We start from the raw sequence: 25756 nt of genomic DNA, 5'->3' as shown, positions 1-25756 counted from the left end.
AAAAAAGAAGAGTATGATTTCTCCTTAGGCTTCATGGTCCAGCCTCCCTTTTGTTGGCGCTAGTAACAGTGTGGCCTTCTGATCAGCAGCATCGGTGCAGTGGTTTGGATTGAATCTTGTCTGGCTAATTAGAAGATAGGCAGAACGGGACAAACCATGTCTTTCAGCTGTAGTCACCTTTAGAATTCTGAGAAGGAAGAGCACAGCAGTTAATTTAAAATATCCCATCTCACAATGACTGTTTAATTCACAAAAGGAAAACTTCAAACTACTTGATAGCTGTGCACCTATTTTCTATACATGGGTGGAAACAATATGACCTTCTAAGTTGAATTTGTATTATCTCAGAAATGTAGGCTTGGTTTTGAAAGAGGTGGTTTTGTTATCTCTTACCTCCTGTCAGTTCTAGTAGACATAATTCTAGTAGAGAATTAAAAATTTTTAAAATAGTGATTTATTTTTGGCATTTTTCTGGGCTTCAGTGTCAACATACAAAGAAGAACAAGTTGAGTGGGACATAGATACGTAAATATTAGTCATTTGGACTTCTCTCTGATTTCACAAGAGTAGTAAGAAATTTTTTTTTTTCTTTTTTCAGGAAGGCAAGCAGGGGTTAGCAATGTATAAAAGTTTATGGGGTAGCCCACTATTTAATCTGCAATATTTAGAGTGGCCTTTAGTGAGTGTTACACAACTGTTTTGATTATCAATATTCACCGTTTTGATTTTTTTCTTTAAAGGTGTATAGTTATCTTAATTATTCCCTGTATGTAACTAATGTAAAATGCTCTGCTTAAAGTACATAGGTGCTACTCATAATGGAAATGATAAATGAATAGAATACAACTGAATTTCTTCTGTAAACGGGATTTTTTACATCATTCTCCTGACCTCCCAGTCATTCCTGTGCCACACATACTTAAATACGGCTACTGGGACACAATGTAGCGTGGTGTTTAAATTGTGATAGAGAATATTTAAGAGAAACTCAAAACTTCTAAAAGTTTAGCTTTAATCTTGAGTGTATGGTTAAAAGAACTTTCACAATTCCAACTTTTGGAAGTGTCTGCCTGTAATGTTACAATCTTTGACATAAAACGTGACACTTATTAAGATGAGCATCTGCTTATAAGGGTAGGAAAGGCACCCGTTTTCTTTAACCTTAGTCTTAATATCTCCTTTTCATTATAAATACTTGTTGCTACCTATAAAATAATTGTTCTTTTGGTTATGTTCTGCCAAGATTAATGCTTTTCCTTTGAAGTGCATAATAAATGAAGGTGCAAAATTGTTTGGGATTTCTCCTCAATGTTCAGTTCAGAATGATGAAAAGATTATTACATTAAACTTAAAATCTTAATGCTAACTTCTAGCTTTACTGACTGCGAGGGGTGGTCTTTGACGCAGCTGCTCACCGGAATTTTTTTCTCTCTTCTCCTCAGAAATGTCCTATCTGTCCCTATTGCTTGAAGACAACAGAAATTCTAGGTTTCTGGAGTTGCACTGAATCAGTAGGAAGCTTGTGATATTAATTAAATATTATTAATAACATCTGGTTTTGCTATTCATACTGCTGTCTTTTTCTGGATAGACTAAATAAGCAAGAACACTTAAATATTTTGAATTTGAAAGCTTCAGTTTCTGGTAATTGAAGATGTGGCTTTTAAGGAATGACTTGGAAAATACATATAATGGCATCCTTTAATGGTTTATATTTATCTTGATATTTATTAAAGTATTATTGTATAGTGTATATAGGAAAATTTCTATGGGAAAACGTGCACAGAGTATGATATACATGCCTATGCTATCGTTAATTTGTTTGACCCCTTTTGGTGGTGGTTTGAGGAGGGGTGTTTGTTAACTCATTGTGAAATGATAATCTTTGTGTTAATCCTCACAGATCTGTTACAGCTTTTTGAGAATCCGTGTTTATTTTTACAAGTAGCATGATTTCTCTAGCTAGCACAGGCAGCAATAGCAGTGAAGGGATGGAGGCACAGATGGGCAGTTGGTGCCTTAAAGTTTCTGGAAAGCTGAAAGAGACTATTCCTTTTTATGAAATGAAGACTGGCAACCTATTTCAGAGTTAGTGGAGCAAATACTGTATTTGTGTGTTGTGAGACCACATGTAAAATCTGTCCTGGTTAAAACCAGTCACACTGAGTAACTGGGGTGTTCTTTGTGTGTAGTAAAGCTTTGGAAAGGAGAAACGACATGCTCAGGAACTAGCTGTGTCTGTATTACCATGCCAGTGGGTACAAATGATTGTGTCCTTCTGCCTGTTCATTGTGTAGCTTGGGTAAAGATTGAACTTTTTGCATTAGAGACCGTTAACTTGGATAATTCTGTGTATTTTGGGACTAGGTAATTAATGGCTGTTTCAATCCAACTAATCACCAAAGTTCTTTGAACCAGTCAAGCATACTTACCGATGTGTTTCCAAAACATGCCAATATCCAAAATTACAAGCTTGTTGGGCCACTTGGGCAGGTTGATGAGATAATTTTTGTGCATTTGGTAGAATAAGTTGCAGCATCCTAGTGACTATTTATTCATTGAAGTTCTCACTGGTTGTTTTTGGTGTAATCCATGCTGATATATGCTCAACTTCATTTACTATGCAGTAACAGTTTTTTTTGAAATGTTTGATGGGTATGTGTTCACCTGACCCATCTTCTTTCCTTGCCACAGACTTTCCCTTGTATAGCCTTCAGATTGTAAGGGAATGGTGGGAGACTTTTTGACAAGGTGCCCTTTTGGCCTTAGTATATATGAGCAAAGCTCTAAAAATGGTTATGTATGGAAAAGATTTTAATCTCACATGATTGAGCCTCCTATATATGGACCTTTGGACTCACTAGTTGTATTATCTCTAAGAATACAGTTCCTTTAGGAAAAGTAAACTAATTCTGGCACAGCGTGTCTTGTGAATGTCTTTATTTCAAGGTCTTCACCACTAGTTTTTCTTCCCTTGTCTCTTGTACTATTGCAGACAAAGGTTTTAAACATAATAAAAAATTGGATTTGTCAGCACTGTATGCTGACTGTAAGGTATAGCTGGAGTTCCTTAGGAAGCTTTTGTCTAAGTCAAGTTTACTGACAAGTTGTATACTTTCCCCTTTCCAAGTCTGTACCCATCAGCTGTATGTTTGATGTCTTTACAGTTGTGGGTTTGAAGAGTTGTAAGCAGTACAATATCAAATAACAACTCTGTAAGTATAGAATTGCACGTAAAAACTCATGACTTGTACTCAAATTAAGGGTGAAGTGCAAGGCACTTAAATTGTATGATAAGCATAACACTGTTTTAAAATAGTTGAAATGAGTCTCCTTATTGTCAGTTCTTGGACGGAGAGTATTTTCATTGCATGGGAACACACAAAAGCAACAAGATAGCTGTGCCATAAAACGGGGATGCCAGTTTAGACTGGTAGAGGTGTTTCTGCCAGGGAATTATGGCTGAACTTACAGTTTCCATGTCTCTTACAGTGTGTGTAATGGTCAGCGGAAATTACATCTCTCTTGTGGTAGCTGCAGTAGAAATATTAGGGCAGGAATTACCAACTGTTTTTTAGAGTTTATAGTCTAAATGGATAAGACAGGCATGCAAAATAAGAAAAATACATGTATTATGTGAGTGGTTGTAGATTGACAGCAATGGTGGTAGCAAGGTCCTGGATAGGGACTAGGGATGAGCCGAACAAAGAAAATAGAATGAGATGCAGATAGCTGAGATGAGGTGTGGTGAGAGGAGGAAGAGCAAGAAAGTGAGATGAAGACTGTAACAGAAAGAAAAGGTCAAGCCAATGTAGGAAAGACAGTCAGCGAGATGTACAGAGAATCTTCTAAGTGTCCTGGAAACCAAAGGTCCTGGCCTTAGTTGCCTCTGGTCCTGTCACCTGGGGTACTTGTCTGGCTTCATCTGACTGGCCATCTCCACTGGACAGAACAATTGGCAGCATGGTGACTGATACTCATCACCCAACTGATTCACTAAGCCCCGAAGTTGGTATAAAAGGGCCAGTTGTTATTTTCAGGGTATTTCCCAGCAGAAGTCTCTGTGGCAGGAGATGGAATGCTATAGGAAAGACAGGAAAGAAAAATAAAATTGAGGTAGAGAGAAAAAGAAGGAACACTATGTTCAGAAATCATGCTTTACAAATCAATTGTTATATAAAATTATTACCTGAACTATGTGCTTCTGGAAAACCTTTTCTTATACAGTACAGCAAGGGTTTTTTTCTTTATTGAATAGGTGAAACTCATCATCAAAGATACTAGATCAAAAGTACCCCTTATGTTAATGAAGCCTTAAAGTTTACACTTCAGACCTTGTAGCTTTGTTACATGTTAAGTGTTTTGATTTTTCTATCCAAAGATGCACGTACTTTCAAACTGTGTGTGTTCGTTGATGTTATTTCCTCTGTTCATGTTTTAAGATACTCAGTAATCATTTCTGTAATTTGTCAGTTGTGTATGTAATGCGGTGATATGCCAAAATGTAGTCCTTGGCAGGAATATATTTTAACACCAAGTTCAAATGTAGTTTTTATTCTAAAACTGCTGTTGAAAATCTTTAATTATTGAAGAAAGGGGTTGTTTTTTGGTTGGTTGGTTCTTTTTAATGCCAACATTTATTCTTAGTCATAAGCTTAAGGCTAGAATGGAGGAACCTAGTCTGACTCCTTTGTATTCTGATAAGTTACTACATCTTACCCATTTACTCTTGAATTGAAAGCAGTTAACTTTCTACCTAAATAATGTATTCCAGAGAGTTTTCTGACCTTGATTTCAGAGCTACTCAAGACATCAAAGCTCCACCAGTTTTCTTGTCAGCTTATTACAGACATTAATTACCATGTATTTACTATGTGTTTAATTATTTGGTGGTTTTTGTACTTAATGTTTTTTAAAAACTATTTTTTTAATACTCAAAGGTTCTATCAACTTATCTCATCTTGAAGTGTAAACTTTTTTTTTCCCATTTGACCGATGATTTTTGGGTGTAAATATTTGTGTAAATATTTATTTAACTGTAACTTCTAAACCTAGAAGTCCCATCTTAATCCATTTATAATGAACTTTCTTGCTTAGGATAAAACAGCTCATATATCTGGCAGTACTCCACATCTTTTGAACATAAGAGAGCACCTCAAAAATCATTACAGCATTTCTTCACAGAATAAAACACCATATAGGGGTCTCGGGTGACAGGGTGTTCAGCTTATAAAATATTTATGAAATAGCTCATCAGAAATTACTTTTAAATTGCTGTATTTTGTTATGATAACCAGTAAAAACAAATCCTCTCTGTGGACAGTGGTGGTTCAGTTTAGCTGATTTAGACTTTTTGTATATCATTCCCTGGCCTTTCCTGAGCAGTTGAAATGTGTTGTAGGAGGTGAGAAGCTCCTTTAACTCCTTTACAGGAGTTTGAATATTAACAATGGTAACAAGCAATTTCCCTTACTTAAAAAAAAATAATAATCGTTAAAATATATAGTTCACTACAGAAATGCTAGTAAGCTGGAGGAGAGAAACTTAACAAGGAAAGTCAGTACTTACTATATAGGTATTTTACTGCTTTGAGTTTTCACCTAGAGAGTAAATCTAGAAGGGACTTAAGTCAAATATCTGTTGGGATTTGTTTTAAACTTGCATTCGTCTGTACTTGAAGTCTAGTTTAAGATGTTGAATCATATAAATTAATACTAAATTTGAAATACAAATCTAGTTCTTAGAATTGAGTGAATTAGAGTAGATTTTTGTTTTCTTTCCATTCTTGTCTAAGTGCATGCCAGCAGGCTTTATGGGCTTGTTGTTTAAATGGGTTTTATGCCAAAACATTTTACAACCCATGTTTTTAAACAAATTCTGCTGTTTTGCTAAAGACCACCGAGTTTTCACTCACAAAATGCTGTAGTTGTGGAATCTGTGAATGATTAGGTTTTTTATCATCTTTGAGCAGACTTCTAATACTCAGAAGCAGCAAATTGGCTGTTTAAACTATGTAACTAAAGTTATCTGTCCTCTTCTAGAAAATTGTTGGATTGGGATGGTATCCATTTTGCTTGTTGCACCTGCTTTAAAATTAAGCTGCAAGTCCCATGGATGGGTCAGAATTGTATCTTTTAAAATGTTTCTGTTAAAAAAACCCAACAAACAAAACAAACCACAAACTGCCTAAATCTGAATTCTTTTGTGTTCTGTCCTTTCCTCCAGGTTTTCTGTGACTTTTCATTGACAATAAGGTGTGATTGATTATTTAACTGCAGCACAGAGGAGAGTAACTACAAAGGTGTATCTGTGGGCTTAGTTTCAAAGAGCATTTCTCTTTGTGGTGCCGTTGGTATAAACAGTGCCACCCCCTTACTTGTGATGGGGTGAACCTGATCAGGAAGCTGGTCCAGATTAAAAAATAGCTAGGCAAGGAAAATAATGATTATTTTTAACCCAGATATTTTTAGCCCCAGTTATGAGCGACATACTGACTTTGGAAGTGATGGGTAACTGAAGAAACATTTCAAGAAAATAAAACCTGAGGTAGCTGAAATTCAGGTGGGTATGGGGTTTTCTTATTATTTTTTTGTTTGTGTTTTATTTCTCAGTAGCAATAAATGATATTTTGCATACATTTAGGCGGAGATGTACATATTAGCTGGAGGGAGGAACGTAAGTGAATTTATCTGTGGTCAAGTTGTGCTAACGAAGCTGTGATCTGCGTATGGCTTGGAGTCCCAGGTGAGCCAAGCACACAGCTAGCTGTGGTCCTGCTCCCCTGCACATTCCTGCCTTCTCTCAGTTGTGCCAGCTCTGTCACTAGGCCAGCAGGGAGGCAGCTCAGGAAGCTAAACTGGCTGAAACGTAACCTTCCACAAATATATTTTCTGCTGGCCTTGCTCCATGAAGCAGCTCACCATGGAGACCGATGAGAGCCAGGGCTCACCTGTGGTCAGGAGCAGCAGGAGAGCCCGTGGCTGTACCTCCAACCTGTGTTATTGTGTAGGCTCTGGACAGCAGGAGTGTGACCTCCTGAAAGGTGGCTGCGTGTATTTCTAAGCAGCCTTGCCATCCTGCTCTCTGCACTGCCTGCTTGTCCCCCCACACTACGTTACCCCTGCCTGGTTTCGGCAATCCCTTCCTCCCCTCTGCTCCCCTGGCACCCTTGCAATTCCCCATCGCCTCCTGCAAAATGCTGCTCGAACTGGAGGGGAGAGTAGGAGGGTTGGGAAGGTGAAATGAGCCTTGAGCTTGTGGACTTCAGTTTGAGGAATGCTGGTTTAGGAGATGCGGTGGCTGGTATATGAATAGGGACTCTTCATAAAGGAGACAACTTGTCTGCGTTAGCCAATAAACCAGTTAACGTCAAGCGTACTTCAGAATTGGCAACTCCGGTGGAGGTCTGCAGGGCTTTCAGAGCATCAGTAGTACGTTTATTTCGGTTTCTTGTTTGCAAGGCCTTTCTGAAGTTTAATAATAAAAAATGTAACAGAAAAGCTACTGTTTGTACCTAGTGAGCTAACGTACTCTACCAAGTGGTGGTACTTAAATATCCATTAAAAAGCACAGCTGGCACAGCATAATGAGAGTGTGATCTGTTTGGGTGGTGTTACTGATGAAAGAGAGTATAATATAATTATGAAGAATTAATGTAATGTACCCTAGGAGCATGCATGTTGGTTAGTGTCCCCCTCACACCTTCAATGTATGTTTTCCACTGTGGAATTCATCAGAAAAAAATAAATTGTGTGGCTGTGGAGGGTAAATTTTGGAGGCTTTCATCCCAAATAAAGATGAGACCCTGTTGTGGAATTGATATAATTTCTAAAGGGTGCTGTGGGTGCTGCTTTGACGTAGTCATGGCTAGTAATGGTAATAAAGTCTTGGCATCTTCAGCAGTCTCTAGAATTAATCCTTTATGAGAGAAAATAGGCATTCAATATAGCCATCAGATGCTAGCAGAATGGATGGGCAAGGACAAGCTTGTCCATGCTAGCTATAAACCAAATCAGCTTGTTTTCCATATGCAAGAGTGTTTGAAGTTTTAGTGTGGTATTTTAAACTACATCAACCTCATTCTTAATATCTAGAAGTTGCAGAAGTTTGCAGCACAAAAGATTCTCTCACAAAATACAGAAACATAAAACCAGTGTGCACTCGTCTGTAGAGACTACTACTGAATGCAGCTGGTAGAGAAACAAAAAATCTATGGGAAGGCTTTGAGGGCTACAGTATTTCAGGTAATATTTGACACTGTACAGCACTCAGAATTCTCCGTAGCCACGGTGGGGTGAAGGTGTGTGAGGTTTGTCTGAGGCTGAAACTTAAGGCTACTGTCCCAGTACCAGGAAAGTTCAGTGCACTTCTTAAGCTTTTAATTTTTTGGTTTTTAAACTGAGTTGTGTCACACTTATGCTTGTTCAGAGGGGATTATAGCCGAGTCTTCATATGTACTTAGGAATCCCAATCTTGGATATGACTGCTGTGTGAGAGCGTGTCCTGCACATATTCAGGCATCGTAGTTGTTGATTAGAAAACATGCATCTGTTATCAAGACGAGAATCCAGAAAGATTATTTCTGTATCCTTAAAGATTATTTGCCATTTAAGATTAACAGGTGATAATTTCAGTACAATAAGGTGAACGTGACTTTTCTGTGTAGTTGAAGGTACCCATGCTTATGTCACATGACACGCAGTCAACAGTTTAATCCTAAAAACCTTCCACCGAAATTATTTTCTAAATGACACCTAGTCAAACTTGTTAATGGAAGGAATCTTTTGGAAGGACTTGTTTAAATAAAAGTATATGTGACTTTTTTGGTGAGGGAAGCTTCATTTTATTGTAAACTTCTGTTCTTCAAAATGGGCACTGTCACTGTACAAACAGTCTTTCAAACTACAAATTTGGGACAATAAAATGCCTGAAGAAGAGGTTTCAGTAATGTCTTGGGAAGAGGTGAGTCTTACAAAGAGAAGAATCAAGTGGGATTTTTTTCATTTCCCACCATCTCAAATCATCTCACCCCAGGCCATACTCTTCCAGGTAATGAAGATATAGTTGGCAACAGAGATTTAGAAAGGTGTCCTGGGGGGGCGGGGGGGGAATACATAAATAATAGCAAACATGAGGTGCACAACTGTTGGTATTGAGGAATTTGAAAATGTGGCTGGGTTTGCAAGCCATGTGTGCATTCTTAGGTACAATCCATTATTTTGAAAAGTGAAAGAGAGATAATGGTTACTCAAGCTAACTTTGTAATGAAACCAGTGGTTCTGTGACAATTATTTTACAGTACTAATAAAAAATAAAATCAGTTTCTCTCTTTAGGTAGAATGGTATAACAAAACTCAGCAGAAGATCCTACCGTGGGGCAAGTGGTATTTGTTTCTCTGAGCTCTCAGTTACTTGACACTCATTCTCTGACAGATTTCATTTGCTTGCACTCTTGTGTCCACTTGCTCAACAAGCAGCAAGACTTGTGCCCAAATGATTTAGCCAGGATCCCTTGTGAGTGACACAGGACAAGAAAAAAAATCTGTCAAATCCTCATGACATCTTGGGCCCTTATTGACTGGTGATGCCAACCTGATTTCTGGATGATCTTTTAACCATCTTCAGGTGGCGTGGTGTGGTTTTTCTCAATCTTCAGCTCCCATAAATCTTAGGAGAGGCAGCTGATTATTGTCCGATTTTCCTTTTTTTTTTTTTTATATACATGTTTTAAATACATGTCAGTAGTCTGTTTTGAGAATGCGCTAACAGGAAAAGGAATGATATATGCAGTGTGATGCAACCTCAGTGCTATCCTTCTGGCGTTAGGCTGCAGGCTCTTCTGCTGGCAAGTGGTCTGTGCTGTGGTCTGGTCGGAGAACCGGCCTTACTGCTGGGAGCGCTGTTGTGGGAACGGTGCCCTTCCTTATCAGGACAAGCTAAGCTTTAATCTTCGTTCTGCTGCTTGTTCTGGTGTGTAGACACCGACACACACGTGCACACACAAAAACCCACCTTTTCATTCATGTTGAATATCCTTCTAATATTTTAGAGATCTTTACAATATTAGGAAGAGATTTATACAAAGCAGACCATTCACTACAGGTTCTGTAGAAAGGTATGTTTAATCGTTCCTAAAAGAAAATGCTACGTGTTGTTAACATTGGACAGCAGTTGTCTAATGTGGTATAATAGTTATCCAACAGAATAAAGCTTTGTAGGGCTCTATATTGAGAGATCTAGGCCACTACAGAAATTTCTGTAGTGTTTCAGCAATGTTCAAGAAGGAAACAATTTATAAGACCCAAAAAGGAGCTTTTTAAAAAAAATGAAAATATAATACAAGGAAATAGACCTTTTAGCTGTGTTAGATGTAAAGTACTAAGAAGAAAGATTTTTTTAATTTAATGGAACTTTGCTCTCCACTGTACAGGTAGCTCAAACTACAGTTTTTGGTAACTTCCATCTCAAACAGGAAAATAATTTTTAGGGATCAGCTAGACTAATGAGGAGTGTGTTAAGTCACTAACGAAGGAGTACTCAAAACTATAGAAGATGTTGTAGTTACTTAGTTGCATAGAAGTTGACTTAAGAGATTCAGCAGTGGAAAGTGCTAAGAACTTGCTGATAGCAAAAGGGGAACCAATGGATGGATGATGAAAGGCACATCTTGAGAATACATACTGACACTCTGTCTATTTATTTTTATAAAACACAGTGGCATGGTCTTAGTTTTGATAACATTTTACTGAATTAGCTTAACATTTTTGTAAGAAAGACCTTGCAGGCTTTTCATTGTTGTTTCTATTAATATATTAGAAGACTATGTAAAACACGTCAAAAAACATAAAAGCAAAACTTAACCTTTCCTGAAATGTTTGAATGAATGATGTTTCAGAGATTAAAATATTACAAAATATAAACTCAATGCCATTTACTTAATTACAAAATTTGGCACTTTGCTGGCTTTGAAGACCTGGCAAGAGCTGTGGGCCTCAAGTTTTAGGAGGCATTTGTGGTTAAATATTGGAGAGCTGACTCACTATTTAAACAGTTTCAAGCCAGGCATCCTTTTCAAGAATCAAGCTAGATTCTCTCTTCCTCTTAGGCCCCATTACTCAACTTAATTGTTGTAGCCTTCTACTTTATTTTCCCATCTCCTTGCCTTTCGCCTTGATCCTATATCCAAAAAGCTTTTCCATAGCACTGATGCTTAAAACTTCTGTCCCGTTTCTGCTGTTTTATTGTTGTATAAAAATGATGCTTTTTGTATATGCTGTTCCTCAGAGGACATTTTTAGGAGATTCAGAATTTCCAAGAATAAAAGAATGTAGTAGTGCTTGCTTGTTTAACCTAATGTCGCGGTTTGGAGTTTGATGTTCTGGCTGTTTCTTTTAAAAGGATGTAGTTAATCTGGCAGACATTCACAGAAAACAATATGGTGGTGTGGATCTGGAGAAATTGTTTTAGTAAGAAAATGAAAAATATTTGCATGTGTGTAAGTTGTTTTAAAAATGATACCAAGTAAAATACAAGTCTTGTTTCTCTGGAAGTTTAGAGTAAGAGGATCGTTTTTTGGAGAGTGATTAAAGAATAGAGCAAGGAACGTTGTCGCACATCCTCAGAAGGATTAATGGGGATGGTGGAGCAAACAGCTTGTATGCTCCACAAGATACGTGTTCATTAAAGACCTAGAGTTTTCAAAATGTGCTGAGGTGAAGATTTGAAACTCCATTTAACGCTGCGTATATATATACGTATGCACCTATTGAATAGAATGGCTGTGTCAACCTAGTACCTGGATGAAATGTGTGATTGCCTTTTATATCGCGTTAGGATAGGCCAAAATACGGGGTGCCGCACCTCAGGGTAAGGGAATGTGGGTCTTAAAATGTCATGCTGGAGCGAAGTGGAGAGGCATAGAATCAGTGTCACATGAATCAGTCTTAAACGTCATGAAGTATTTAAGTGTTGGCACAGCATTGCTGCCTGCTGCAGTTCTCTCTGCTCGTCTAACTCGGCTGTTACAGTTGGTCTTTAATCTTCAGTTCTACTGTAATTGTGGTGAATATAAGAGCTTTTCTGTCAGAACGAGCATGGTTTTTTAAGGAATTACCGATGAACAGTGTTCCAACAAATATTTAACTAACTTACCTAAATATGAGCATTTTGATAAAATGATCACTTTTAAGAACTGTAGAGAATTAATTTAATACTAACATGCCATTTCAAAGTTTTACATAATGACTCTTCAAGATCAGTTGGCAGTCCTGAATTTAAACAAACCAACAAGGCTCCTAATTTGCTTTTCTTTATGTTTTTTTTTGTTGTATTTTTTGTTTGTTTTTTTTTTAAATGCTTTTGGGTATTTTTATATAGCACCAAGGCAGGGTGGGGTGAGGGGGAAGAAGTAAAAAGTTGCTGATCACTTTGAATCCAAATACACTGAAACACACATAGCAAAACAGATCCGAGTCGTGAGGCTTTGCGTGTTAAAAAGGAGTAAGAAAAGAAAAGAAAGCCTCCTGTGAGTTTGAGGAGCAGGCGGTTGGCAGCAGCAGGAGGTGCCGATGGAGGAATGCTGCTGAAAGGGCGAGTTCCCGGTGCGATCCTGCATCAGCCTCCTCGCCGCCTGTTCAAAGAGGACTCTGAGGGCGGCGCGCCGAAACGGCAACCTTGTGTGCTGAAGCTTGTGTGTGGTTGCAATAATTTTGTTTTCATAGGAGCCAGAAGGCTTTACAGTTTAGCTTGGGTTTTGCCAGTTTTGTTTTTTGGGTTTTTTGGGGGTTTTTGTTTTTTTTCCTTTGGAAAGGGCTAAAGAGAGAAAAGGAGCGTGCATTTATTACTGTATTTTAACCATAAGTCTGACAACATGCTCATTTAATAAAAATCTTGAGGTAAAACTCCACCTGTTAGCATAAGCAAAGTTATAAACTAGATTCTGCAACTTCACCTCTACCATTCATAGTTTGTTTTCCATAATTGCAGCCAGCGGCACCAAACTCTTTCTCAGCATGTTTAGTTTCTTCTTGGATCTCCTTCATTGTCGTCTTTAACTCTGTTATGGTTTCTTAGCACTGCTGCTTTTTCATCCTTCTAGTACTTAGACACCTTCAATATTAATTTTCTTAATAATCATTGCCAAGTGGATGAAGGGCAGGGATTATGTCTGACCTTAGTTCAGCTTGCTTTACTATTAAAATGCCTTTTCCCCAAAATGTATTCACTGTTTGGGGGTGAATTGTTCTTACGTCATCGTTTGTCAGACTGTGCAAGGCAAGAGTCTTCCAGGACACCTGAGAGAAGAGGAGTTGATCTGAAGGATGGTGGCATGTGTGTGCAGGCAAGGAGAGCGTTTTGTGCCCTTTTTGCTGTATTTCTCAGGGGTTTCTTCCTGTTCTGCTGAACACTCGTTTCCCTTTAAACTGCTGTGTTTCCACGGGAGAACATTCCAGCTTTGGCACCTCTTACATCTGTTCTGTCTCCAAACATTAAAGTGAATTAGTCAGTCTTTGCTGATGTACAGAAATCTTTTATTTTTTTTCCAAATAATTATAAAGTGAAGAGGTCCTTTTTGTGACCATTGGGGGAACGAGGCTCTTGGAGCTGACCACACTCAGTAATTACTAGTTCAGGGCAAATGCTTTATTTTGGTGCTACATCTCTTATGTGCATGTGAGGTCTGGTACGTGGGAGTCCCGTGTTCCAGAAACCTAAGTTTTGTTTTCCAATTGCAAGAACTTGGCTTCATGGTAGTGAAGATATGCTAGCCAAAGTAAATAGAAGGTCAAAGTATGGGCTATTTTAAGTCCTAAGTAGGATACCAGGATTCTTAAATCATATAGAATTTGCCACCATGAATTACATCATGACGCTGAAGACGCAGGATTTGCCACATCAGATAAATTGGTTATCCATTTAATCCGTTGTATTAGCCAGTTACGGGATGGGCAGTATTCGGCTACCAGCAAAACTCAAAGGACTGGTTGCAGTACCATTTCAGCCTTCTTCACCTATCTTCTGGAAGGAATAAAGTGGCAATAAAACAATCATTATTTTACTCAGTAACATTTTTCCTATGTGGTAAGTTGGTTCCTCTGTTTGTTGGTCTGTTTGCTGTCTCGAGTGCCTGTAGGACTTCCACTTTAATACAAAATTGTTTTGTGCGGAAAAATTAAAGCTGCCTTGCTGTAGTGACAAGTCAGGTTAATGAGCAGAGGATGTAATGAGTTACTTAGAAATTGTCTATGTATAACCTGAAATGCTCAGATTTAAACTCTCGGTTTGTACTTAATCTCTGGGGTGACAGTATCCAGGTGAAATTATTCCATGCTGTAGAATAACCATTAGTATCAACAGTGCTTAAAAACTCTGAGCTAAGAAAACTGCTTATCATAATGTATCCGTAGGGATTTGGCTGTGCTTTCTTCAAGCATTTCCAGTTGTGAGAGTTTAAAAGAGGAGAAAGATGTACTGGAATGAGCTTCAGGGAGGGGCAGGTTCTGTGCTGTGTGGCTCATCACAGGGCAAACAGAAAAACAGAAGACAAGTTGAGTGGAGTTACTTGATTTCTTCAAAAGCTAGCATCTAAGCTTCAGGTTCTGTCATAAGAAGATTTTGGGCTGGTAAAGGTAATGCAAATTTTCCATCATTTGGGGTGAATTTTTAAATAGAGGATTTAATCCACAGCTCCTGCAGTATCTGTTAAAGCATGTTTTCCTTTGACATATTATGTCCTCAGTATTCTTCATGAAAGATCTAGAAAAATAGGCTGCTTTATAAATTGCATCCCATCCTTGCTGCTTATATTTTTGCAGGGTGAAAATTCACTGTTAAACAAATATAAATACACCAGTTGTAATCAAATACCAAGCAATATTTAACATGGTATGCAAGGGTGGAAATGATGAAACATGCAGGATGTCAAATCTGAAATAAATCAATTTCTATTTAGTATCATCCTGTAAAAAGTTTATAAGGAAAAATAGGTCCTTAAGGGAAACATGAGGGACAGGGAAAGAGATAAAAAGTTGCAGAGAGTGGTTTGTATCTGTAAATGTTTGACAGTGATTTTGTTTCCGTATAGTGAAAGCCATAAAAAAAGATTAAAAATAACTTCTGTTTCAAAAGAAATCAGTGTTAAGACATCTGTAACATTCCTATAAGAAACCACTCATCCAACTGTAATGAAATTAGATTGCTTGTTTTGAATAGGTCAGCTCTCTCACCAAGTTACCTGTCATGCGAGATTAGTCTTGCAGCACGTGCCAGGTAGGTGCACTGATGGTCGCTGTAATAGCTGCTCTGAATTAGGGATGCTTCTTGTCTGAATCCCTGTATAAATGTAAACATCCAAACACTTGGGGCCCACGGATTTTGAACTTTGAGAGGAAATTGTCAAAGTTAGTTTTTCATATTTCAGTGTGTTCAGTTGCCTAGCAAATAATTTGTGATGTCTACTAGTGTCTAGTTTAGATGCTGTTTAGACAACCAAAATTTGGACTCTGTTTCTTACACACTAAATGGAAAGAGGTAAGTCTCTGTGGGGTGAAGGCACTGATTGACAGTGTTCAGGTTAGTGACCTAAAACACAGGATGAATCTGGTGTCATACTTAAATAATAAACAACTTTCCTCCATGCTCCCTAGGTTTTCCTTTGCACCTTTCCACTTGAAGTAAAGAATTTACTTTTTTTAACCCCAAGTGAGGTAGAAGAAAAATGTATCTGTAAGAGGCAAAATCTAGAAATGTGATGGGTCAGTTCCTGCACAAAGTATTTTAAGTGTTAGCTATTTTAAGTTATAGGTTTGAGGAGAATAGGATTTTTTTTGAAGAAGTTTTATAAGAGGTGACAACATTAACATGCTTGGAGAAAGGAGAAGAGGGAGTTTTACTTAATACTGAACAATTTGTGCATATTTTTATATAGATACAAATAATTTGCCATTGCCATCAGTTCTGATAATTCCTGAACTCCAAGGCATCAGGAGAAAGAGTCCTTTCTGGGCTTGGGATGATCCTTTGTGGAGAGCTGTTTCTACCTTTAAGCTGCAGTGACAACAGACTTCATGTCTCTTAGTGGAGACTTTATGGGTTTTCAGAAAAAAAGTCATTTTGTTGTCTCCCACCTGCTTTTGTAGTTTGAGGCTACATCCTCTTACCGGAGAGGAGGCTAAGGCAGGGGACACCCTCAAGTTCTCCCATTTCAAATGCGCTCACACAACAGGCATCAAGGAAAAAAACGCGCTCACAGCTTGCCTGTGACGCAGTTTATATAGGGAGATTCAACTGTGTCACAGGAAAACGTGGCTCTGATCTGGCATATAGTTTAGGTCCACAACAAGGCAATTGTAGAGGCTTTAGGAAAGCTTCCCAGGGGCCTCCGGATTTTCCTGGAAGGTCTGGACCCTACCGCTGTTACGGCCATCAAACAGAACAAAGAAATTTGGCTCTCAACTGTGTTCCACCTTACACAGGTTATTTTGTCTGCAAAGTTGCAGTTTCTGTGAAAGATACCATTTTTGTAGGTCTTCAAGTAAACTTGAGGTGTGGTCTCGAGATGAGAATGCTTCATGATGAAATGTGCCCAGCATTGATGACCCTAGGATGGAAACTTATGTGTGAGTTAAAAATGTTTCCTTTGGTGGTAGTGTCTTTTACGTGGCACACTTAAATTGAAACATGGCACAATTTGAGTTTGCAATAGGTTGTAGAGTCTGTTCTTTCAAAGTTTTAAGAACTTAGGAAGAAAATGTGCTAGCCACTGTCAGATTTTCTTACTCCCACAAACATTGGTTTCAGCAGAATACTTATGGTTTTTTTTTAGTACCAGTTGTCCTTTTCTACATGTATCTCATGTTCCCAAATAACTTTTAACTTTCAAAGGCCAAAGAGAACCCAAAATGGGGAGAAAAAAAGGTTAATCTCCTGCTTTTTCACTATTGTGATCAGGTAATATGAAATTGAAAAGAGCTAGCAAACAAAACTCTGCAGCTAAAAGAACAATTTGAAAAAGTGATTTTGAAAATATCCGAGAACTTGGTTTTTTAAAAATAAATAAATGTTTGTCATTCTCACTGTCCCCTACACAATAACTTGAATTTATTTCACAGAAGGCAGCGATGATACTGAAACCTTCCTAGGTGCTGTACAGATGACAACCATTACATTGTCTGTTCACTCCACTCCCCTCCCAAGTACTGGACTTCTCCCTTCCAAAAACTTAAGGATTTCTCCTGAAGCTATCAAGTACAACTAACTTCCTTGGTGGTTTTTTTTTTTTGTTTATGTCATTGATCTGAGCATTAATTATGAAGTTAAGAAAGAAGCAGGTGTTGAAACCATTCATATAACTTCTATTTTAAGAGCATGTTAATAAAACTTTGGTTTTAATGTAATTTTTTTGTTCTTTCTTTGCTAGTGAACAACTGTGAGAACCCAGTTCTATAGTTCTGAAATACTTAAGTATTACAGTGGTGGTGCAGCTGAAAAAACCAAACTTAAATGGGCTTAATTTTTGAGCTTTCTGAATTGTAATGATTGATTTCAGTGTTGGTCTAAAGCATGGTTGGCTACCTTGTTTCAAGCTTAGGTAAACCATGGTTAATGCTTGGCAATGGTTAGGGAACACATTTTGAGAAATGTATTTTAGGAAGTGGCAGAGTTTAACCATGAGGGTTACATACTTGCATTGTTATTAAAGACAAAAGAAATATGAAGTGCCAGGCAGTTTCAACTTTTAAAAATAATTAACAATTTGAAAAATATTATTCCACTGACTATGCTAAATAGAATTGTTTAAAGAAATGAATGAAAAAGTTAAATACTCCTGATTTTGATTTATCTATCTGTCAATGAGTTTGCAATTTTAATATACCTTCAAAACTCAACAGCATTTCTGTTGGTTTGGTTTTTATCATAATGACTTTATTTCCACAGAGCTTGATGTTAAGTGTAGAGTGTTTGATAGTACTTCTTTTTACTCTAGCTGTTTAAGAAATTATTTTAAATAAGAGTAGGAAATAAAAGTGCAGAGGAGTTTGGTGTTCTAGTGGTTGGGATTATATCCTTTTATTTTTATTTTTTTAAAATAGCATAAAAACCAAGAATCAGCCTCTGAAAATGGCTGATGTTGACACTTTAAAAATAGTTGTAGTCTTCTAAATTGGGTGATTTAGAATGTTATAGAGAAAAATGACAGCATAAGTGTGTGTTTATATCGCTTAGCTGTGATCAAAATGCTATCAAGTGCTTGATAATAAGTGAATGAATAGGTTCAAGTGGTTGTCAGCCTGAGTGCTAACAACCTTTACACAGGCACCTTTCTCCAGTTACTCCGCTGTATTCATTGGGCTTTCTAGATATCAAAATTTCTGAAGGAGGAAAAGGCCCTAGTCATCTTTTGGGGGTTGTTTGGTTTTCTTTATTTGAACTACAATGTTGTGGTATAAAATGCCTTAAAATTATGTTAATGCACTTTAGTTATGTTTTCTGCTCTCTACTTGTAGGTCTGAGAGCAAGACATACAGAGGATCTAGCACTGTGGCAGCTAGTGGTTTGAAAGGCCACTTTTTCATTTGAAAAGAATATGTGCAAAAAAAAAGATCGGTTTACAGACAAAGCACCTTTGCTTGTCCCTACCTCTTCTGAGGCGTGCTATGGTTTGGGGTTTTTCTTTCCCTGATTTTTAAAAGGGGTGTGCTAGGAATTAATGCGTACAGAAAATAACCCCCAAAGTTAATGTTTGATTCTGCAACCAGAGCATGCAGAACTAAGTTAATGCCAGTTTTTAGATGGGCTTTGCAACCGTGAGCTGACTTTAATGGGGCAACCAGTTATTGTGAGTGAAAGGAAGAGTACGATGGCAGCTGGTCCATGTGGCCTGTCTTACACAAGGGGAACGCACACGTTGTTCAGACCATTCCCAACCTGGGGAGATTGCAGAATTATTGCAAATGTTAGAATTTCTACAAGCTTTTGAATGTGACTTTAAAAAAAAAAAAAAAAAAAAAAGTATCTACTCTGTGTACACTGATGCCTTGTCTTCCTTGACTTTTGAGAGATTAGCATAACTTGTTGCCACTGCTTAGTCTATGAGGGAAAGAGATATGTTTTACTTTACAAAGCCAAGTAATAAATCTTTCGGAGGTTATGGCAATTCCTAACTTTCACTCCGGTTAAGAAGGTTTAGATAAGTGCTGGTCCTGATTTGTCTTGCCTGGAATTTTTACCTTGCAGTGCAGTAATTAATGTGTTGGGGAGAAGCAGAAAATACCCCTTCCCCCTCCTTGCATGACTGCACCCAACCACCACTGATGCTTCATGAACGGGAAATTACAGCTCCTAAATTTGACATTATAGACATAACTGAAAAGATTAACTTTTAGGGTTGTGACTGTGAAAATATCTACTTCTCCTTGTATGTTTAAGTTTGGGTAAATATTTTGCAATCTGGGAAGATTTAAGAAAATCCCAAATGGAGTAAATGGCCAACTTGTAATTGGAAACAACTGGTTGGAGAATTTTGTTACTGCTTTCCATTTAAAAGAAGTTAGGTGCTGTAAATTTGTGTGCTTTCTTTTATCCATTAAAAACTCCATTTAGATCATTTAAGAATCATTCTTAGGTAACTGAAACAGACTACTCTGCTATAGATAGCCAAACCATGTGAAGGCTTTAAAACTTTGTTAGAAAAAGGTCAGGGTAAATACTAGTGCAAACACACTTGCATTAGTGTAGCTTGCCTGTGAAAATTTTTAATTTTATTATTTTTCTAATGACTACCTGTAAGATTCTACCAGAGTGGGTGGGTGGATGGGTCAAGCTTTCTGCTCCCTCTTTCCTTTCTTCTGTCCTGAAGATTTTAGCAGGGAAATTGGTAAACTAAGTAAATCCCAGTAATTAGTTAAGGGGCTAAATTTTCTGAAAACTGGGCAGAGGTGACTAAGGCTGTGATTCTGTCCCCAGCTGGCTCTGGCACTTGCTAGACTCTCTGCTGAGCTGGTTTGGTGTGCTAAGCCAACAAAAATCTAACTTGACCAAAAAACATAGTTAAATAATACCAGCTGGATTGGGTAGGGCCATCACAGAACCAGAGCCTGTGTGTGTTGCAGAGGGATTGGTCTTGAGTACAACTGTGTATAATTTTGTCCAAGATCAAGAAAGCTTATGGTTAAAGGGCAGATAAATTATAGGAAGGGTGTGTGACTTGCTGCAAGTTCCTGATACTAAATAGCACTTAGGCACAGCAGAGAATCTTTATGTTTACTATGTGTATGCAAATACACATATGTATCAAGTAGTTCAATAAGTTTATCGTTCTGTACCTTTGTGAAATCTAGGGTTTGGTTTCAAGTTAAATGCAAGTTGTTAATTATTTCTTTTTTTAATGTCTTATGACAGTGCACTCAAAAATTTATGCTTAGCTCATGTCAGCCTTTTATGTTAACTAGAATGGCTTTACTGGGTCAGACTTGAAGTATTGGTTCGTTCAGTATCCTGTTTCTGACAGTAAATAGTAAATTCTGACAGCCAACAGTAAATATATAGGGAAGGGAATAGTAAGAAGGAGCATTTTATGATCATTCCCTAAGATCCTTCTAAATATTTGCAGCTTAGAGACTTTTTGAGCCAGATGTGACATCCTTGAGTTTAAAAGCTATTCATGGAGCTTGCATTTGTCCAGTTACTTTCTGAATCCTTAAGTTTTTGGAACTCATTCCCACAAGACATTGTGGATCACAAAGTTTAACTACATACCATGTGCAAAAAGTACTTTTGTGTAGTTGTTTTGCTTAATAATGTCAACTGCGGCTCCCTAATGCTTCCATTTGGAAAATAGTTGTGCTTTATTTATCTTCTCCATGTCACCTATAATGCTGTACTCACCTTTTCTGTCCTGTGTGGTCCTTTTTTCCAGGCTGAGCCATCCAAGTAGCATACTTCTGGTTTTACTCTGTCTTTTTTTGAGAGGGTTAGACACGATTGCATACATTACTACATCTGTGGGTGCACTGTGGATTCATTAGTGAGAATTGTATTTTTGTTTTGGCTCTTTTCGTTCTTTCTGAACAATTCTGTGTCATTTGCTTTATGATAGCTATTGAGCTAGCGTTTTCATTGAACTGCGCAACTACATGACTGATCCTTCCTAACAGAGCTCCTTTGCTAGGTGTGTTATTTTGCATTTAACAGTATTGAATTTCTGCTTTTCTCTTGCACAATCCCTCCACAGTAAGAGTGTTCTGCAACTGTTACCATGATTCCTAGGATCTGGGATAAGTTTGGGACTGTATCACACTTGATACTATGCAAAAAAGCAGTGCTTTGGGTTCCGAAAATGCTTGTAATCCAGATGCAAGGCAGAGGACAGCATATACAAAGAATTGTGGCAGTATTGATAAGCAGAGCTGCAATGGTCTTAAACAAGTTTGCACAGACATCCTGAAAGTCTGATAAGAAAGGCTAATAATAAAGTAGTTTTCTGAGAATTTAGCCCTTCTCTCGAGTTCAAGAAGCAGTGTCAAAGGAAACATCAAGTGCACATTTGACAATTTTACAAACAGAGAATAGAGGCTGCCAATTGTTAGCCTGATGGAAGCAGCATTTGAGTTTTTGGTGTTAAATGTGAGTGGAAAGCTAGTATGAGAGTAGTTGGGGGCAGGGAGTGAAAGGAAGCAATATATGGTTAATGTCACGGAGCAAGAATCGTGAAGAAAGCAGAGAAAGGGTGATGTGTTAGCCATACAGGTCAGCATTTGTACATGTGCAGTAGCATAAGCAAGAGGGAGTTAAGCAGAGTAAGTGGTATGTGTTCTTCTGTTTGCTGTGGTTTGGTTCGGTATGTGCTAAGGATAACGGGAGCTTCACATCTGTCGTTTCCACACACTAAATTGGGTAAGGAGTGAGTGGAGAATGAGTGAAGTCCCCAGTGTGACAGGCTACGCTGCAGAAAGGGGACACCAGGTTATTTTCTTCCAAGACCCAACTAAGCATGGAAATGCTGGGGAAGCTCTAAGCAATCAGTCTCTTGTCTAGAACTCCGCTTAAGATGCCCCCTAGCCATCATTATCTTACTTGACATAATACTGCCAAAATCATAATTTAAAAAGTATGTATTTTTCTTAGTTTACTAACTGGCATCTTAAAAGCAAGAAAAATTACATTTTTATATACTCTTCTAGTTCTAGGTCAAATGATTAGTTCTGTGACAAGACAGCATGATACTTTGAGTATGACAGAAGCCCTGATGCTGCAGCAGAGGCTGGGAATATTAATGGCCAAATCTAGGTGAGTGGTTTTTAATTCTGCCAGTTCCCTAGCTGTTTCATTTCTTCCTCATAGCCTTGGTTCACACCTCTCCTTTGAAGCAGCATTGCAGTTCTTGGTTTTCTGAAGTATTAATATTAGAATATATTGGAGGCAAAATAACAAGCTTGTATGATTATTCATTACATATCATTTCTTTGTCATTCTTGAGATACAGTGGCTATACTTCATGCAGCTTCATATACTACAGCTTCCTACTTGCAACTCTAGTGATTTTTTTCCAAACTACTTTGCAGTTAAGGATTTTTTTAAATTGTTTTTTGAGTTTGCAGGCACCTGCCTCCAACAGATTTGATCAGTTATTTAATGCTGAATGCAAAGAAAGTCATTATCTGTAACAGCATGCTGCTATATAGTTCTGTTTCCACTTGGTCAAAATGTTTGGGGAGGTCAAATACTGGGTTTTATTAATAAAGAGTAAGCATCTGTGCCTGAAGGCTGCTACAAGACTCTGCAACTGACTGCTGTGTGGACCAGAGCTTGAAAGCCCTTGCTGAAAATTTATATATTCATTGTTAATCTGCATTGCAGCTATTGTCACCTGTTGCTCTTTTTAGCTATTGTCACCTGTTGCTCTTTTTAGCTATTGTCACCTGTTGCTCCTTTTATTCTCAGAATAAGTAGAGTAGCATCAGTATGCGAACAAGACCAACATCTGAATGTTACTGCAGTGAGGCATTGTGGGGTGCCAGGGTAGGAAATCAGTAATGGGTGTTATCACCTGTGTCTCCCTTTCTAAACAAAACAGGCAGAATTCATAAGCAAAAAAATGGAATAGTTAAAATAACAATGGGATATATGTGTGAAGACTATTAAAAGTAGTCTGTAATTGAGAGTGATTGGACTGATTAATAAAATTCAGGACATCTCTTCACTATGCAAAAAACCAGTTGTGTGTAGCATAGCTTCTCTCTGTGACAGTAGAAGCAACCAACCCTCTGGTTTCATGTTGAGTTGGGAAAAAAGCTCTGTCAAATTAATGCATGTTTTCATGTTATGGCCAGAAATTACATTAGAGAATCCGTGATTTTGACTTATGCATCTGGCGCTCTGCCTCTTTCTTACTGGATTAATCCAAACCATGTTGTTACCCTTTCTGCTAGGTTCTCCATTTCACCTCTGCAGGGGTTTGGTGGCAGATTTATGCAGATTTATACAGTCTCTAGGGTAGCAGCATCTCTTTTGAGTGGCTTTTCTGGTCAAAAAGAGGGGAAGAGTTAGCTGCTCTTCATTGTATTCCTTGCACCTTATTTCTCAGCAGACTACAGTGCTACTTGGATACTACTACTGCATGCTAATACAAATGCCTGTCTGGAAAGCAAGTTCTGGTTTTCTTAAGGTGACATCAGATTTTTTTTCCCCTTTAGTCAGGAAAAGTTATCAACCACTTCTGTCTTCCTTCTTCTTGGTTTCTAGTGTCGTATCTCTTGTTGACTTACTAGCTCTCTTCCAGGATTTTGCCCCACTTTTCATTTTGTAGTGGAAATATCAGTTCTTATCCAATATAAAGATGATGTAAATAGATTAAGTTTTCTTTTGTCTGACTTTCTCTTATTTAAGAAATACAAGACATACCACACCCTGCAAGGTGGTAAGGGAGGAGAAGCAAGTTTTGAGACTTGGTTCTATGAACGTTTTATCCTACTGTTTTATGAAAGTTTTACCATACCTACAAAAATCCTTAAATGAAAATATAAAAAAATCAAATATTTATTTTTGGTTTCTTTAATTTAGCCATGCTGTTCTGTGTTAGTTGAACATTTTACTGTTTTATAGCAAATGAAGCAGACTGTGTAACACAAGTTAATCCAAACAGAACTTAACAGAAATAAAAAACCCAAGTTTTAAAATATTTGTGTTGAATGTGGGGTTTCTTCCTTCCCTTGACTTCGATTACATAGTTTTATGTACGTTGCTACGTGGGAAGTATTTAAAAGTGGAAGCACAGAGCCTCACTGCAGGGCTGCCTGCAGCCCTGGAAGACCTCCACCCTCCGTTGCACAGGGGCTTGCGTGGCCGTCACTAGGGCTGCGCTCGGCAGTCGACGCCGGGGAGTGCTCCTTATAGACGGAGCTGGAATCCAGGGAGTTTCCTCGTGTAAAGGCCCTGGTTTAGGAGATGAGAATCGCACCCAGTAAGTTGTTGGGTTTTGTTTTCCCCCAAGCTGCTGCCATGGGAATTGAGGTGACAAATTGGATGCGTCTGTTTGGTAGTAACCTCCAGCTGACTTATTGGTAGGACTTTAACGGCTCGGTGTTACCACTCCGTAATGCCAAATCTAACTTAACTACTTTAAAAAATTTGTAATATTTACGTTGATTTTTTAATTACTTATGACTGCAGAATTCATCATGAATTGTAATTTCCGAGAGCAGTTTGTGTTGAGTTGTTTTATTGATGATACTCTATTTTTACTTCAACTAAATGATTGCTTTGCGGTGTTCTTCTTTTTAATTTTCTTTTTCCCCCTTTAGAGATCACATGGTCTTCTAAAGAAGTCATGGGTAGCTGTTGTAGCTGTCCAGATAAAGAAACTGTCCCAGATAACCATCGAAACAAGTTTAAGGTAAGCAACTGAAGTGGTATGCTGTGAATTATTTTGTTGCTTTCTTGCATGGTAGGTCTGTGATGGAAAAAAAATTAAATGAAAATAGGGTGAGAATTACTGAACAGTTAAAACATTGGAGAACTGTAGGTGTCTGTGGCTACAGGTTTCTCTTGCCCGTTTGAGAAATCGTCTCTTACCAGCAGTGACAGGAATTCTTTAGACCAGGTAAGTTTTTTTATGACAGTTTTGATCTTCAGGAATCAGAAGCAGCCCTGTGCTTTTGGTCCATCTCCATTTCAGTTGGTAGGGTCCAAGTAAGTGGTCTTGCCTCCGGGAGATTCTGAAAGTTAGGAGGGGAGTCATAAGCATAAGGGAAGAGCTATTGGAGAAGTGTGATTATGAACCTGGATGCGGGGTCAGCAATGGAAAATTTTACTTGAAGGTCACTACTGATTATAGGCTTTTGAGAACTTTTGTCCTTTACTTGAAGAAATTTTATTTATAAAAGTGCTTCTGTCCCTTATATCCCTGGAATTTATAAGCTTGTGAACACTTGTTTCTTTGCTTAGCATGCCTAACATGAACCTGCTGAAGTCAGTGACTTTAAGTAAACATACCTTTGCATAGTCACACAAGTTAGATTTGCTTCTGTGCTCCAAACTGTCTCTGTGAGTTGGCAAAGGAATGTAATGCTTCCATAGTGAAAAATTATTCATGCGTTGCCTTAAGGCAACACTGAAATGAGCTTTAAAGCCATGGGAATTTCTGGAAATGTTTAATATTATCAGTACAAAAAGCTGAAGGATAAAATATTTTTCTGTTTTCTTGCTTTTTATGCATTTGACATCACTTTGTGTCACTAGTTCCTATTTTTCTCATTGTAGA

The 25756-nt window shown here is 37.9% G+C and overlaps 1 protein-coding gene across 2 annotated transcripts in view; it reads left to right on the top strand.

Moving 5' to 3' along the window:
* Window positions 1–25756, top strand: part of FRS2 (fibroblast growth factor receptor substrate 2) — a 58996-nt gene that overhangs the window by 17638 nt on the left and 15602 nt on the right. Inside the window, exons 1-3 of one of the 2 annotated variants that reach the window (XM_075057799.1) lie at window positions 6687–6744; window positions 22179–22284; window positions 24798–24889. In XM_075057799.1, coding sequence (XP_074913900.1) covers window positions 24824–24889 — 66 coding nt within the window. In that variant the 5' untranslated portion in view covers window positions 6687–6744; window positions 22179–22284; window positions 24798–24823. Of the gene's footprint in view, window positions 1–6686; window positions 6745–22178; window positions 22285–24797; window positions 24890–25756 lie in introns of those variants that run through there. The other variant, XM_075057797.1, reaches the window with a different exon arrangement.

Source organism: Buteo buteo, chromosome 26 (assembly GCF_964188355.1).
Source record: "Buteo buteo chromosome 26, bButBut1.hap1.1, whole genome shotgun sequence".
NCBI classification, from domain to species: domain Eukaryota; kingdom Metazoa; phylum Chordata; class Aves; order Accipitriformes; family Accipitridae; genus Buteo; species Buteo buteo.
The sequence above is the reverse complement of the archived record's forward strand: the minus strand, read 5'-3'. Positions and strand labels throughout refer to the sequence as shown.